At 38.7% G+C, this 16378-nt stretch overlaps 1 protein-coding gene across 1 annotated transcript; it reads left to right on the plus strand.

Moving 5' to 3' along the window:
• The first annotated feature begins 4599 nt into the window (after nucleotides 1-4599).
• Nucleotides 4600-16070, plus strand: mrps33 (mitochondrial ribosomal protein S33). The gene is made up of 3 exons (XM_008401203.3): nucleotides 4600-4755; nucleotides 8132-8348; nucleotides 15861-16070. The coding sequence occupies exons 2-3, from the start codon at nucleotides 8134-8136 to the stop codon at nucleotides 15964-15966; spliced, it is 321 nt and encodes a 106-aa protein (XP_008399425.1). The 5' UTR covers nucleotides 4600-4755; nucleotides 8132-8133; the 3' UTR covers nucleotides 15967-16070.
• The last annotated feature ends 308 nt before the right edge of the window (nucleotides 16071-16378 follow it).

Consider the following 16378-nt stretch of genomic DNA (forward strand, 5'->3'; position numbering starts at 1 on the left):
TCAGGAGCATGCGTGAAGAAGCGCTACAGTTTTGTCTCTTTTATTTGATGCAGTTATCCAATTCATTAATTAAACATTACAGCATTAAAGCAGTAAACAACAAACAAACAAAAAGCAAAACAAGTAGGACTTTGACTTCAACGCCGTTTCAAGAAACATTTGGTCCCAAATGGTCTGGGTGAATTTTTCCTGAGCAAATTTTACTAATCTTAGCTTAAAAATTAACAATTACGTTTTTCACTCACTTTGGTATGTTGGATGGTTGAAACAGAGAAAATATCTGCCTGATTAATTAGGATACCGCAGGGCCATGCAGAGACCTTTGAAGGGGCAGGGGCTCAAAGTTAAAAAGCGTATATTGATAAAGTTGCTGTTTCTACTGCTGACAGAGTGCTGATCTGAGACTAGTTGTTAAAGAGACCATAGGTCACTGGTTATGGAATAAGCTAATTTTATGCTATTTTACCAAATAAAATGGCACTTTATTTTGTAAAATTTTATCTAAAATAAAATGCTAAATAAAATATCTGACTGTCTAACCACTGCTTTAAAGATCAAAAAAGCTCAGAGTGTCATGTTATGTAGATGGTTGGAGTTGGACCCAAATGCAGGAAACTGAGGTGCCCAGTGAATTATGAGATTTAAAGATGGGTAAAGAAAGCAAACTCATAAACATCGATTGGAGAACTGCAAAAAACAAAAAAACAAGAAAAGAAAACCAGCAAGGAGAAAACACAAGGAGAACACAAGAGAGTATGAGGAAGTGACAGGAGACATGACTGAGATATATCAAGGCAAAGAAAACTAGCTGCAGGTAGGCCCCTCCAGACATTCAGGGCCATGCATACATGGTTGAATTGTAACACAGAACACACTGTAAAAAAGGTCCGTAAATTTCACGATAAAAATGGTAAAATACCAAAAGTTTCTGACCGCAACATCTGAAACATTTTAGAAAATACATTGAATCACCGTCAGTCAACACTGTAAAATAAGTCCATAAATTTATGGCAAAAAATTGTAAAATAGTTACGGTTGCTAACTGTAATACAAAAAGAACTTAATTACTGTAGAAAATACATGGAATTACAATAATTCAATAAACATATATTGCAAGTGATTTTGAAAGGTAGAAAACAGAGAAATCTATTGTAAAAATCTAAGTAATTGTAAAATTCATTAAAAAAATGTAATATTGCCTGCAGCTAATTCTGTTAACCTTAAAATTAACAGAATTAATCAGCCAAAATTCAAAATTTTGTTGATGTTTTTTTTAAGGTTATGTTGACTCTAGTGGTCTTTATTTGAAAGTAGTTTAACAGAAAAGAGGTTTATGAGAGAGGGGGACGACATACGGCAAATGTTGCCAGGCCGGGAGTCAAACCTGCGACCACCGGCATGAGGACTAAGGCCTCGATGCATGGGTTGTGCTGCGGCCAGGGGTGAAAGTAGGGGGGTATGGTAGGGTACTGCGTACCCCCGCTAAATCGTTAAGGGGTACGCAGTACCTGCAAAAGAGGAGAGCAGCTGTCTGCTGTAAAGAATGACAGAGAGACGGAGAATAAAAAGGTGCAAGTGATTTAGAGTTCGGGTTATATTACCTTTGCTGTGGCTCATCACAGCCGCTGTAGTTTCTGAACGTTCAATAAACGACAAACTTGGACTAATTACCTCGTTCTTTGTGACTATACGTCATTTACAACAAACATCAAACACGGTAAATATGTTTCATTAAGTATTTAACAAACAAATGGCTTCTACCACGATAATTATGTGACATTAAATGAATTGTCTAATTTTAAAAAATAGTTTTATTGTTCTCTGGGATTTCGCTTTGAGCTCAGAGTCTGAGAGCCTTTTCCTCTATCAAACTATTTTTTTGCCTCTTATTTAGTAGAAACTGTTGAAAATGAGGCTCTAACATTCACAAATGACAGTGAAATAAAATCCAGTCCCACATCTGGTTTGAGGTGATTCCTCTGGAACCTTTTGGAGGAAAAATATCCCAACTTTAGAAGATGTGCTTATAGTAAGTAGTACAACAAATTAACTACAGTATGAATGGCTATAGGTTAGCAGATCTTTAAAGATAAGAACATTTCTTCAATAATTACTATGACTGAACAACATTTGGTTCTAGTTTATTAGATTCGCAGTCACTAACTTGTTCCACTCAGGGTCTCAACTACATATTATTCACGTGGATGTGAAAACATAAATTTTCGCATCCCCTCCAGACGGGCTTTTGACGCCCCCTCTGGTGCAGCGCCCCTATGCGTTGCATGCACTACATACCCACTTTTTGCGCCACTCTTTCCACTCCATATTAGAAGTTGGCATTTTTATACTCAGTTGCAATGTAAAATATTGTTCTATAAAATACTCAATCAAAAAATGTGAACTTCTTGGGGTGCAGCAATTACATTTTTCTGGCCGATCACCGATTAACAGTCTTTAAAAAGCTTTACCTGCCGACTCCGATTTTGGCCAATGCTAATTTGTTTTTTCGTCTGAACTGTTGCAGACAGTTGTGAATATGGCTGGAAGTAACAGACTTTTAAATCATAGAACAATCACATATTAAGGTCACTAATAGAGCACTTATGACGTGAGTCAGTCTTACCCTACTTAGCTCAATGTTAAGGTTGTTGTTCCTTGATGATTGAAAAATATCCCTTACGATGCAATGTACATTTTTTGGGTCACATTTCTCAATTGCAGAATTGCTGTAAAACTTGGGAGACAAGTCAATTCTGCAAAGCAGGGGTTTGAAAGATTACATTTGAGACCACCTCTTCTGATCAGAGTTGGTTTTTCATGTTGTCTTTTACTCCTCTCTCAAACCACCTATCTCCACAGTCTAAAATGTGCACATTGTTGACTTCGTAAGAGTATATGTTTTTCCTTGACCCAATGAGTTAATTGTTCTGCCTTGGGTCATCTCATCTCTTCTGAAGGGATGAACCAGCCTTCCCAGTTGGAGCACCCATCTACACCTCCCTATGATGTGATGACAGGTTTTGCAGAATCAAAGAAGCTGGGGATTCCTTTAATACGCTACAGTTAGAGTCACAAATGCAGTATATTGTACACCCTTTTTCTCTCTTTTGCATTTCCTTAAACATTAGCTTTTTCTAACATATAACACTTTTTAATTCTGTTGGTCTGTTGCACTCAAAGGAACTGACAAGAGGTAAATATGCATAGAACATGTGAATGTTTTTCGCAGTTTAAATGTCTAAATGGATCCATTGGCATAAAACTTACACCAATAATATAAATTATCCACACATACAAATAATTTAAAGCAAATTAGTACACAATTTAGTTGTGGTCAAAAAATTGGAATGACAAAGGGAATAAGCACTGAACACAGACAAATACATTTCCTAAATACCTTGTGAAACAGCCTTTCTTAGTAATAAGTACTTCAAAATATTCTGTATTTTGAATTAGTCACTTGGATTACTCAGGTATGAGTTTGAACAATCCTATCTTAAAATCTCTCTTCATTTTTTTAAGGCACATTCTGATTTTTGGTTCTTTCATAGACTTACAACTCAAGCCAGGTGACCAAGTGGGCAATTTTTGCACTTTACTTTCTCACTCACCGGTTAGAAATTCTTTCTTTAGGATATTGTCTTGCTTGGAAATACACACTTATTTCAACATCTGATTCTTGCCAAAATTGTCCTGCTAGATTTCTCCACTCATCCTTTTAACAAAGATGGAATATTTGAAAAAGTCAGAAAATTGGAATATTTTTCACTCATTTCAGAAAGTCAAATTCAAACACTTTTACAGAGTGACATACTTAAAGCTTATATTTGTTGTAATTTTGATTATTATTAAAAATAATGAGAGTTCAGAATGTAATGTCTGACACCCTGTGCTTTACAGGTAGTTGATGCAATTTTTAACATTTTGAATTAGGGCAAATATCTATTACAAAGAAATTACTATCGATTTGGGTGGTGTGTTCATAACCACACCCCCCAAATCTGCTTTTAATTAATGTCTTAAACAGCATGCATTTTCAAAGAAAGCATGACATAACTCTTGTTCTGATTGCTGAGTAATACTAGTAGACTAAGTTTGTTTCTTTTTTTAATTGAAATTAAAAGATTTTGAAAAATCTTCCTTTTGATCAGACAAACACCTTCTTAAGTTTTGGACCGATAATGATACATCCCTTTTCTCCAAATCATCTGGCTACTTTCATAGGCCAAGTAGTTTTTTTTATTGGTCCCAGAACAAGTAGGAAAAAAACGTAGCTATTACATCAAAAAAGCTTCAAAGGGGTAATATGAAGATACCTCCATAATACCTCCATAGATCATTCAGATTCTCAAAAAAACTAACAGTCGTGAGTGGACAAATATAGAAGATGCACAATGAGAAGCTCCATTATCACATCTTTCTAACTGATGGGGAAACACCAGACAGTGATGTGTGTAGGAGGAGTCAGACATATGAATGAGTAAATCAAGATGAGACAGTTTCCTATTCTTTTTTTTTTTTTTTTAATTAATGCCTACAGCGATTAAATAGAAAATTGAGAAAAAAGATGAGGGAAACCTCCTGTCAACTAGATGGCGGTAAATTGCATTCAAAATGTTATGTGCTAAGCAACATCAGAGGAGGAAGTATGATGCGGTGGAGCTTGTTGTGAAGGTTGAAACAGTCCAAGTAAGCTAACAGCGTTAAGATAATGAGGCCATAGGATTTTACCAGCCTCACCTGCCACAGGTTCAGGTAGGTAACGTGTAGAGCTGATTAAAAACTGTAGAAGTTGTTAGAGTCTGTAAACAAAGAGCGTAACAGAAACATGACTGCGTATCAATGAGCTAGCACATGTGACACATGAGAGACACACGCAAACTGTCGTAGTGGAGCTGAGTCAGCTATAAATTATTCGAGGAGTCGAATGGTGTTTATCAGGCGGTGTTTGAGATCCACTGCTGTCAGATCAGCTAACAGGGGACTTATCAGCGCCCCCTTTCAATATCAGCAGGGGGGATACGGTCATAGACATGAATACGTAGAGGCCTCATGGAGCGGGCCGGCCCGTTGCTGCGATACGTAACAGCGTCCGCCATGTTGGATGTGGAATATGTGCCAGTAGCTAATACAGGTAAATGGACCGAACTTCACAAAGTGCCGTTCTACAAAGTATTTTAAGTTAATTCCTGTCATTGACACATTTTCTCACACACATTAATATATTTGGCAATCAAAGAAATGACTAAAGACAGTTTCTAACTTTTGATGTGATTATTTGTTTTGGGGCATTTGTGAATAAAGAGCACAATGTTTTATTTGATAGAAATGATTCTGATCATTTTTATATTGATTTCATGAACAGACAAACTTTTAGTGTTTTATTAAAGAATATATTTACATAATTTCATAATTTAATGTACATTTAACGTTTCAAGACAAGAAAAAGTATTTTCTTGTATTTATTTTTTTATACATTATTGAGAAATGACTTTTGATTTATAAATCAATCATTGTCAAACATTAAACTACATTTTTTCTTATTTTTTTCCAGAGAAATTGTTTTTATTACAATATGACAACTCTGCTATTGACAGCAAAAAGTGAAAATAATTCAGACTAAATTATTTTTATTTCATTACATACGCTGTATTAATACAATAATACTTCAGATTGAGATATTTAAAAATACAAAAAAAGTGAAAGAATAAAAAACATTTATGTATTATACTGGGAACACTGGCCACAGGCAGGGCTTCAGTCTGCTGGTCACACTGGGAGAACTACAATGACTTCTGAGACGTCCTGGTTCACAGGCTAAAGCCAAGAATAAAAGAGAAATTATCCAAAAGTGTAATAGAAAAATACATATATATTTCCTTCACATTCAGAAAAAGACATTTTCAGCATTTTGGGCTCTGACTCGTAGCATCTTTATAGCTAAATACTAGAGGTGTGCCGATCGATCGGTCACCGATCATAATCGGCCGATTTTCGTGAAAAAGTGTGATCGGTGATCGGCGATCATTGGCTCTTGTTGCCCATACCGATCACCTGCATCTCATTTCGCAGCCTGCCTGTGCAGCTGGTCTCCTCTTTCCTTCACTCTGCGCAAACATGCAGCAACAAATCCTAAGCGATGTGTAACTATAACGCACTGAGTGAATGGGGAAGTTTGCGTGTTGCGGTGGAAAATTGAAGCACGTCAAAATGCATCAACACAAAGAAGCTAATACGACATAAAAACAATGCCATACTTGATGTAGTTTGGCTACATCGAGGCTCACTGCAGTAAAAAAGACATATGGAGGATCAGATGGCAGGTAAAGCAGCGCACAGCTACAAACACTCACCCGGATTAGCATGACGGTCAGAAAGCTAAACTAATAACCCGCAAAATTATTTAAGTCTTCGAGCTGCGATGTAAGACGCTGGTTCTGCTCTCGCTGTTGAACCGCTGCTACGCGCTACAGGTAGTAATATTTCACAGACGGAGCGCCGCTTCTGCTCCACCTGGTAGTGACTCTCACACCGAACCTCTGTTTAAAGCTGCAGCATCTAACCTAAAAAAATACATTTTACAGACGTATTAAAACTTTAGCTGTCCTAACATGAGACAGATAATCTCTAAAAAAATAATCAATCTCCTCCCTGCTCTGCATAATTACTCTGCTCAGTCAGAAACAGCCACTCAGAACTAGCAGTAATCAGCTAGCCGCCATGCTATCAGGAAGTTTTCATTCAGTAACTCTGGATTGTTTATTGTAATGGAACCTGTATTTGCCTTTGAATGTTAAGTTTTATACTTGAATTTCTTTGGCAATGTTGAGAGGTTTTATTTTGGCTCTTTGCATTATTTAGCCTCTTCAGAGCCTCCATATGTTATCAGTCTGTTAAAGATAGTATTACCGATAGCAGTACAATTTGCAGAATGCCTGTTTTGTTTAGTTCTTGGAAAAAGTTATTAAAAACAAGTTTTTGTCTAAATTAAGGTGAATTCATGGCTCCTTTTCCCACATAATGTAACCGGTAGTGTTAATTATTAAAAAAATAATAATAATAATTTTGTGATCCGTATCGGGTATAGGTGATCGGCCCTCATGGGTGATCGGTATCAGCAGGAAAAAACATGATCGGCACATCTCTACTAAATACCAACATGGTGAAGCTGAGCTGGAAAACAGACTGAAGAACAGCAGCACCAGCTCTGATCCTGACTGATCTTTCCTCACTAAATTCTTTAATGAACTTCTCCTCTAACAGTGGTTTTTCATCAGCTCTCTCTCATTAGAAAACAGTACAAAAACGTTAGCTGCTACGCTAACGCGTATAAATATCAGCAAAATAAACGAAAACAAACAAAAACAATCAAAATTTCCATTTGCTAAATACCAAAATAATGAGCAAAATATATGTCACACATTTATTTATTAATGTAGAGCGATTGTTATCACATTAAACAATGTTTGACCCAAGTAATATAGTTTAAAGGCAATGCTACCAAATACCTAGGAAATATTTACAAACTTATGATTCTGAAGACATTAATACATCTTTGATGTATTCTCTCATTATTGTTGCTTTCAGCAAATACAAATATGTGATTCAAACTAACATTTATAAAACAAGTTTTGTCTGACTTAACTTCAGACAGTGAGGAAATGTGGATGTGCCTTTCTGTAGATGTCTGTTTTCAACTGTATTGTACAGCTCTAATATGCTATTTATTTGTACAGCAAATTCCGTCTTCCTCACAGCATAGATTCCTGTATATTTAACAGGACTGATCATCACCACAGTTTTCGTTGTAAAGTCAGCCTTTCCTTATTTTCTTCTAATGTTGAGATTTTTGATAAACCCTCAGCCATGGAAATCAGTTTCAATGTTTTCAAGAGTTAGCATGTGTTGAATAGAGGAGGCAGATTCGGTTTTACTTCTCACTGCTGACTGACATGTACTTTTTTGGGGTTCTGCTTTTAAACAGACTGCTGGCTTGTGAAGATTAAGAAAATTTGTTTTTATTTTCCTTTAAAGGCCAAATGCTCTGTTCCATGTTAAATTTCATTTTAACCTAAAACCATGGCTGAACAGTTTGCATATTTGGTGAATTTGTCTTACCTTTCTCTCCTAGTTATGGCCGGTTTCTCCAGCTATGCAGTGCGCATGGCAAGGCTGAGCTCCAGAATCTTTGGAGAGGTTGTCCGCCCCACAGACTCTAAATCAATGAAGGTGGTCCAGCTTTTCCAGGAGCCTCCAATGGCCAAGAGGAAGGAGGTGTATGAATGGTATCCTCATCACAAGGTTTACTACGCCATGACCCAGAAGCTCCGGTTCATGGGACTGTTCAGGTAGTCAATTCAATTCAAAAATACTTTATTGATCCCAAAGGAAAAATTATATAGTTGCAACTCATATTAATTCTAATACTTCAAAGAGTTATTGTAGGTGATGATGGCTGTTGGCAGGAAAGATCTCCTGAAATACGGTAGATCTAGTATGTGAACAATTTGGTGCTCAATATCACCTGTGTTATTTGAATCATCTGTTGCTCTTGGTAGTGATGAATTAAATCACAGATCAGACCTTCCTTTGAGTGTGACGACATGCCATACTTAACAGGAAATGTGAAAAAAGTGGTTTGTTCCAAAAATCTGGATAAAAACAGTGTTCAAACAATAGAGGCACCGACTCCTTGCAGTGAGACTCGGGCTTCGTTCACACAGCAGATCTTGATCAAGCCTGGATTTTAGCATGGGTTACCGGGGCTGCAGCCCAGGCGCCAGCGCTTTGGGGGCCCCGAAAGATGCTTTGTATTTTTGTGAATGAATAAGGCCAGAATGCCTTAATTTTATCACTGGCTAAGAGGATTTTTGCGGTGTTGTTGAAAAAATTTCTGATTTGTTCTGGCAAACGTCCATCATGAATGCTTGATTATTATTGGTCCAAGTTGGAGGCTTCTTACGCTTTAGGGCGGAGCATCAGGGAGCAGGGTTTCCCCCAGTGTTTTATAGGCCTGGCGGCCCGCCATGCTTTACTAGCACCACCGCCAGGCTAAGCCTTTCTTGTTTTTTTTTGGGTTTGTTTTTAGGAAAATAAAATAAAAAAATTACCTTTTTTTAAGCCGGATTGCAAGTGTTTCTGTTGCTCAGAGTGTTTCACTATCAGAGCAGATTTATTCCTAAAAGATATGTTTATAGAAGATATCTTTATAGTTTATGCATTTAAAGCCGGACCAATCACACCGCCGGGTCTCCGCGTTGCCTCGCGCGCTGCAGCAGCTGGATGTCTAAAGTTAACCTCAGCGCGGATCCCGCTCCTCCTTTCACTCGAACTGGACACAGACTGACCGCTATGGATATTTACATCAACCCCCTGTGAGGAATTATGATCAGTTATGAGGAGTTATTGATTAATGTAAGAGTTTAAACCCACCGAGTTAGCTCTGGTTGCGCAGCAGCTCTACGTGAACCGCAGGAATAACTTGTAGTCGCGCTTTCAGAGGTGCTTTGAGGTGAGAATGATGTATATTTGTGAACAAAACATTATGCGGTGTTTTCATCTCAACACGCTGCCCAGCGTTTGGTCCTGTCTTCCCTGAAAAGTTTAGGTCTGTGTTCCCGGTTAGTCGGTGCGTTAGCGGCTAACGACCCAGTGCTAATCACTCATCGTGCAGGTTTAACCCGGTGAGGAGCTTTCGCGCTCTCTTCGCAGTCACGCATCACGCTGATTTTATATTATTTTATTATTATTACTAGTATTATTTTTCCGGTTACATTAAGCACCAAACCGTATCAAATGTTTTGCCCACTTAGTCAGACAGAGTTAATGCGCGAGGCCACTGGAGATCTGAGAAACTCGTCCAGAAACTCGACCAACCAAAATAGTTTCTGTGACGATTAAAAACTCAACAGACACAAAATGAAAGAGCTACTAAAGTTACATTAGCAGCATTGAATTAAATCTCCCGTTTATTGCGCATCTCTGCGCAGTGCAACAGATTACCACATCATGCAGGGCCGGTCCAAGGCTGTATGAGGCCTGGAGCATTATATGACTTGGGGGCCCCTCTTCCTGCTAAAAACATCAGCACCTCTAACAGGTTCTGTTAGATTTAGTGAAATATGGGAGAAGGGGGTAGTTTAACTGGCAAACCTAAAAGGCAATAAATTATAACTGCAGCTTACTAATTTGTATTTGTGAACAAACGGAGCTGAAACTCAAATATTAAACTCACTGCATCAGATTGTTGCTATGGTAACAACACAATCTGACTATGAATATTGTTTTTTTAAAGATTTTTTTGGCTCTAGTGGCCTTTATTTGATAGTTAATTGACAGGAAAGTGGGTAATGAGAGATGAGGGAAGACATGTAGCAAGGGTCGCCAAGGCTGGGAATCGAACCTGCGACAGCTGCGCTGAGGCCTAAGGCCTCCATATGTGGGTTGTGCTTAACCCCTGCGCCACCATAGCACACCGACTATGAATATTGTTCTTTGAACTTCTACAAAGTAAACTTACCAGCTCCTTAAAATCTTACATTAAATAATTTAAAGTCTTTTAATTTATATATGCTGAAACCATTATGTCAAATTTAGCAGCAATGATAATCTCAATAAACAAATGTTACATTGATTTATCTGTGGTCTATGTTAAAATATTAGCATTTATGGGGCCCCTGAAGCTCTGGAGAACCTGATGGAGCCGCTGACTTAATTTGGATTTAAAAGAAGTGGACATAATTGATATTTATTTTAATTGTATTATTTGATTAGTTGTTTTTAAGACTAGTTGTGGGTTTATATAGCAGTTCACTGACGATGTTTTCCCATAACATATACTTACCCAGTGATGTTTTTACTTTTATTGTCTACTTAACATCTTTTAATACAAAAAAACGGTGGACCGCCGGTGGACCGCCTCGGCGCCCTGACCACCGGGCTTAGCAAGTTTTCTGGGGGAAACCCTGAGGGAGTAATTTTTCACGATGGCAGACAACAGAATGAATGACAGCGGAGCACAGGAACGAAAGAAAAAGAAGAGCGGGACCGAGAGGTGATGAAGAAAATATCCAAGCTGACAAGGTTTTTTAAAACTCATATTGAACATGAACAGAACCATCGTTCCTCTGCGCTTCTCAAGACGTTAGCCTTGTTAACCTGGATCTCTGACTGATCCGGTGCCTGAGGAGTCAGAGACAGCGGAAGAGCGAACCTGCTGCACCTGATGAAGAATCGCCAGGTGCAGCGATGACCACGGATAATACGTACAGTACTGATCCTGCGCTTTGGGTAAAATCTGATGAGTTTGTGTGAGCTTACTGGGCTGAGCAAGAAGCAGGGAGCTGTCAAAATATGGATGTTAATTTAAAGCATTGGAACATCTTTACAAACATCAGAAATGATTCTTCTCCAGATCGCATTTTGAAAGCCAGATCCAAATGGTGAGTACATCCAAAAACAGGCTGATTTATCCTCCATCCACCGCAGCTGTGTTTTGTATTTTAAGCGATGCTAAAAGTCAGTGAAGCTTTCAAACGGGTTTCTGTGAGTGGAAAAAAGCAATAGAACGATTCAAAAAGAAAGAAAACGGCTAACGTCAAAGAAAAGTAATGCGACTGCTTTGCTCGCTCGCGCTCAGTGCGAAGTTAAAATAAAGCTTAATTAGCTTTAGCTTCCATCTAGCAGCAGCGGGAGGAACTGTCCAAATCATATGGCAAAGGGCCAACTGTACAAATTAGCTCGAGTGCGTCCTGCCCTGACACGTAGCTAAAATCCAGTCATCATCGAATGAAAGTTTTGACCTGGTTTGCCTCTCAGAGGGGAAATAACCTGACTGTCTGAACTTGGTAAGGAAATAAACTTGATAATTACAGAGAAAGATACAGTTGATAAAAATTGAAAGATGGAGGGAGACAGAAAAAGATAGAAATGTAGAAGGATAGATAAATACCGTACATAGAGGATGGATAGAGAACAAGCAACTGAATACTGAAAAATCTGTAGTTTCTTAAGTCCTGTATTGTGATGTGGAATGACCACTACCACTCCAATATACCATGACTCTGGGTCTTTAAAGCAATCAGTGAACATTAGCATTAGTTTGAATATTATTCACAAAAATACTTTATGTACAATGAACCACTCTGGAACATGTTTTTTATTATCATTTTTGATTAAGTTGTGCAATTCCTCCCATCACAAGATAAATCTTCAGATAGGAGGAATGTCAAAGTAAGATTACGTTTCACAAAAGTCTATTGTATGTATTCATGCATATTCTTCTTTTATATCAATTCAACCAAAACTAAGTTTTTCAGTGCTCCTAACACACATGTAATATATATTTTAATGGATAAGATAGATAGTTTTCTCCAAACATACTTCTTTATGGTGAACAGAAATTAAAAAGGATTAGCTACAAAATGAATAAGAGTCAAAAGGCGGTGCTCATCAGTTGATTTGCATTTGCATGGCTCTCAGCACCTTCATTTAAATACGAAAACCTCTGCTAGGCACAAGGGGACAGAGGTGATAGGGGAACACGGACACACAGCGTTTTTGCCCATTTCTGGCAGTGTTCGACTCTGACAAAAACCTCTTGCCGAAAGCCCTCAATCTCCATGCGCACGGCAGAACAAGGTGTCAATAGCTGACGAAAATCCCATTTTTCGTCCTGTGCACATTGTTAGAGATAAAGGGCCCCAAAACCAAATTTTGCTGAGGGCCATATGGAGGTTTGTCCTGGCCTCCATATGGCCCTCAGTCCTGATGGGTACCGGCAGTCCAAGCAGCATGCAGCACTGGTGGCTACTAAGGCAAAAACTCAGGCATGGGAGGAGTTTGGATAGGCCATGGAGAAGACTTCCACGTGGTTTTGAGGCAATTCTGTTCCATCATCCAGCGTCTCAGGACGGGGAAGTAGTACAGTACCAGCACTGTCTGTAGTGGGCAGTGAGGACATAGTTACTTTGAAAAATTTTTGAAAACTTGAATCGGATTACGGATTACTTCTTGAAAAAATAACTTACCGTATTTTCCGGACTATAGAGCGCACCTCACTATAAGCCGCACCCACAAGTAAAAAAAAAAAAAAAATGGAAACGTACATATAAAGAAGGTGCTGAGGTCATTCAACATCTCCCAGACTTTGCTCAAGATGTTTTATGACTGTGGTTGCCAGTGCCATCCTGTATGCTGTGGTGTACTGGAGCAGAAGTCTGAAGGTGGAGGACACCGACAGACTGAACAAACTGATCCAAAAGGCCAGTAACGTCTCTGGAATGGAGCTGGACTCTGACAGCGGTGTCAGAAACAAGGATCCTGTCCAACATGCAGGCCATCTTGGACAAGTCTCATTCACTCGATGACGTGCTGGCCGGATACAGGAGCACCTTCAGCCGGAGACTCATTTTGCCAAAGTGCCCGACAGAGCGTCACAGAAAATAATTTCTGTCTGTTGCCATCAGGCTTTACAATGCCAAAGTCTGTGCTAATTGATTAAAAAATTTTCTGCACTCATTTATAGATGATTTATGGATTAATATATTGCATGTGATTGCTTGTTATTTATTTTTGTTTATATCTAGTCATTTTAAACTTATCACTCTTAGGCATGTATGTATCTTCCAAACTTTATATTTATTACCTAAGATTTATTAAGGACGCAGCAGAGCGCTGTGTCCTTAATAAAGCTTCTATTAAGGACGCAGCCCTGCATCTCCAACACCAAACCCTGGATTCGTTCACGCCGAGCTTATGTGCAGCGGGTGTCGATCTGTACTCCTAGATCGATAGTCTTCAACAAAAGTGGCATCATATGAACTTCTTCGTGTTGTTTTGATGACGAGGTGGTATGAGTTTGAAAACATTTCTCTGTCAGGCCTTCTGCTGGCATGTGCTTGTTCTAAATGAAAATCAGCACTTTCTTCTTTGATTTCCAATGATTCACTTCCTGCTAAAGAGCAGTTGAAGAAAAATCCACAGAAAAGCTGCACGGGTTTAAACCGCATGGTTCTAAGCGTGGGAAAAATGTACCAGCTTATAGTCCGAAAAATACGGTAGTTAGATTACTGATTACTTGATTTGGAAAGTAACTAAGTTACATTTAAAGTAACTTTCTTAGTTACTGTCGGCAGCTGTTGACAATAATGTTCCGCTTACCTGTGAAAATTACATTGAGCCTTTACCATTACTTAATTGCAAGTTATTATATGATGGTAACATCAACTATGTCTCTCTACTTATAAGGTTGAACTGAAGGGGAGATTGTTTAATGGTTACAGCAGTGCAAAAAAAAAAACACGTTTGTAATTTTTGCATTGTCAGGAAAAATCTAAGAAGGATTTTAGAGTCCCCCCCCCCCCCCCCTCCCTGCCCCAGTCTCCAGGTTCTGCATTACGGCCCTGCGTTTGCTGTCACAGCGTAGCTCACAGTGCTCCTCCTGCGGCTCCACAACTTGGACAGATTTGTGACACTTATCTTAATATTAGCCATTATAATGGCGTTTAGTTGTGCAACTTTACGGACACGTTCATTCATGGCTATTTTCACGTTCATATAGTTTTCTGGGGCGCAACACGAAGCTCGATGTCATTCACAGCAAATTTATTAACTTGATATTAACAAAGACACAGCGGGACGGGTCATCCGGGAAATGATGGACGAGGAGTGTCTGACTAAAACTAATTGGTTGTCAGACAAATTCTGAGGCTTATTATGTGATGTGTCTCTGCCTATTTTAAAACCCAAATAAGCAACTTCACGTTCAAAAAAGCACATCTTGGAGGAGGAGTTTGACTGTGTCCCTCGCGGAGCTTTGTGAGGGGTGTTCTAGGAGTATGGGGTACTAGGCCCTTTGATATGGCCTGTTGGGCCCTTGTATGACCAATGTCAGAGTCTGGTCTGTATTGCTGGCAGTAAGTCTGACTCATTTCCAGTGAGAGTTGGACCTACCAAGGATGCCCTTTGTCACTGATTCTGTTCATTACTTTTATGGACAGAATTTCGCAGCCAAGGTGAGAGTATCCGTTTTGGTGGCCTTAGGATCGCATCTCTGCTTTTTGCGGCTAATGTGTCCTACTGACTTTATCATGTTGTGATCTAGAGCTTTCACTGGAGCAGTTCACAGTCGTGTTTGAAATGCCTGGAATGAGGATCAGTGCCTCCAGATCCGAGGCCATGATCTTGATGTAGAAGTTGGCTAATGCTTTTTGGAATTTTTTAAATCATTGGGGCAGCAAAGTGAATTACTGTCTACAGTGGAGCCCCAAAAAGGAGAACAGTTTGGAGAGCAGTGTGCCTAAATAAAAAGAAATAGAATGATACTTTTGATGAGGTTTACAATGACCTTAGAGTACTCTAGTAAAACTTCGAAGATTTCGTTTTTGTGGTGATAGAGGACCACAAAAACTCTTCTGTCACCACAAGGTTTTAAAAGTACTTTTTATATACTTTTAATTTTAAGTACAATAAAAGCACTGAGATTTGTGAAAACTGAGGGAATAACCAGATTTTTTTAACAGAACAAGATTTTAACATTTTGATCTCATACTGTTGGGATGTGAATGAGCATTAATTAGTAAGACGGGTGCCCAAAGTGGGTCCTCGAGGGCCGGCATCCTGCATGCTTTAGTTCTCTCCCTGGTTTTACACACCTGCATCTAATGATGGCTCATTAGAGGCCTAAGAAGAACACTGACTTTCTGAGGAGGTTGTTACTTCCACTAGCGAGAGAACTAAAACATGCAGGATGCCGAAGCTCGAGGACCCACTTTGGACACCCATGTATTAAGATATTCTGACAGTAGTAAAGTGAGCTGTGGATGCAATGACTTCATTTAGACGGCTTATTTTCTTTTCAGAGATGAGCATGAGGACTTCAAAGAGGAGATGCGCCGCCTCAGGAAACTTCGAGGAAAAGGAACCCCTAAGAAAGGAGAAGGAAAGAGGGCGAGCAAAAAAAAATAAAGTGCATCTTTTTTACTCCTGCAGGAAGCAGGCTTTTGTTCTTCATGTAATGTTGATCAACACTGATCATTTTTTCAAAATAAACATTTTAAAGTGCTCACTCATTTTGTGACAGACTTTGTTCTGTTAAACAGCTTATATGATAAATCCAATGACATATTACATGAAAATTGCAAATACATATTTTATGCAGACTGTTTTTGCAAGATGTAAAGATTTCTACTTTTGGAAAAGAAAATGCTTTTCTTCCATGTGAATTCAATCAGATTTATTGTGCAAATAATTAAGCCTTTTTACTTTTTTTGTCTTTTGTTTATTATGGCTTATAACAAAACCCCATAATTCAGTGTTTCAGAAAATTATTTCATAAAATCACTAAAAAAATATTCATAAATTCTGTGCCCTTGCTTAC

This window comes from Poecilia reticulata, chromosome 23 (genome assembly GCF_904066995.2).
Source record: "Poecilia reticulata chromosome 23, P_reticulata-male-v2, whole genome shotgun sequence".
In the NCBI taxonomy this organism is placed as follows: Eukaryota; Metazoa; Chordata; class Actinopteri; order Cyprinodontiformes; family Poeciliidae; genus Poecilia; species Poecilia reticulata.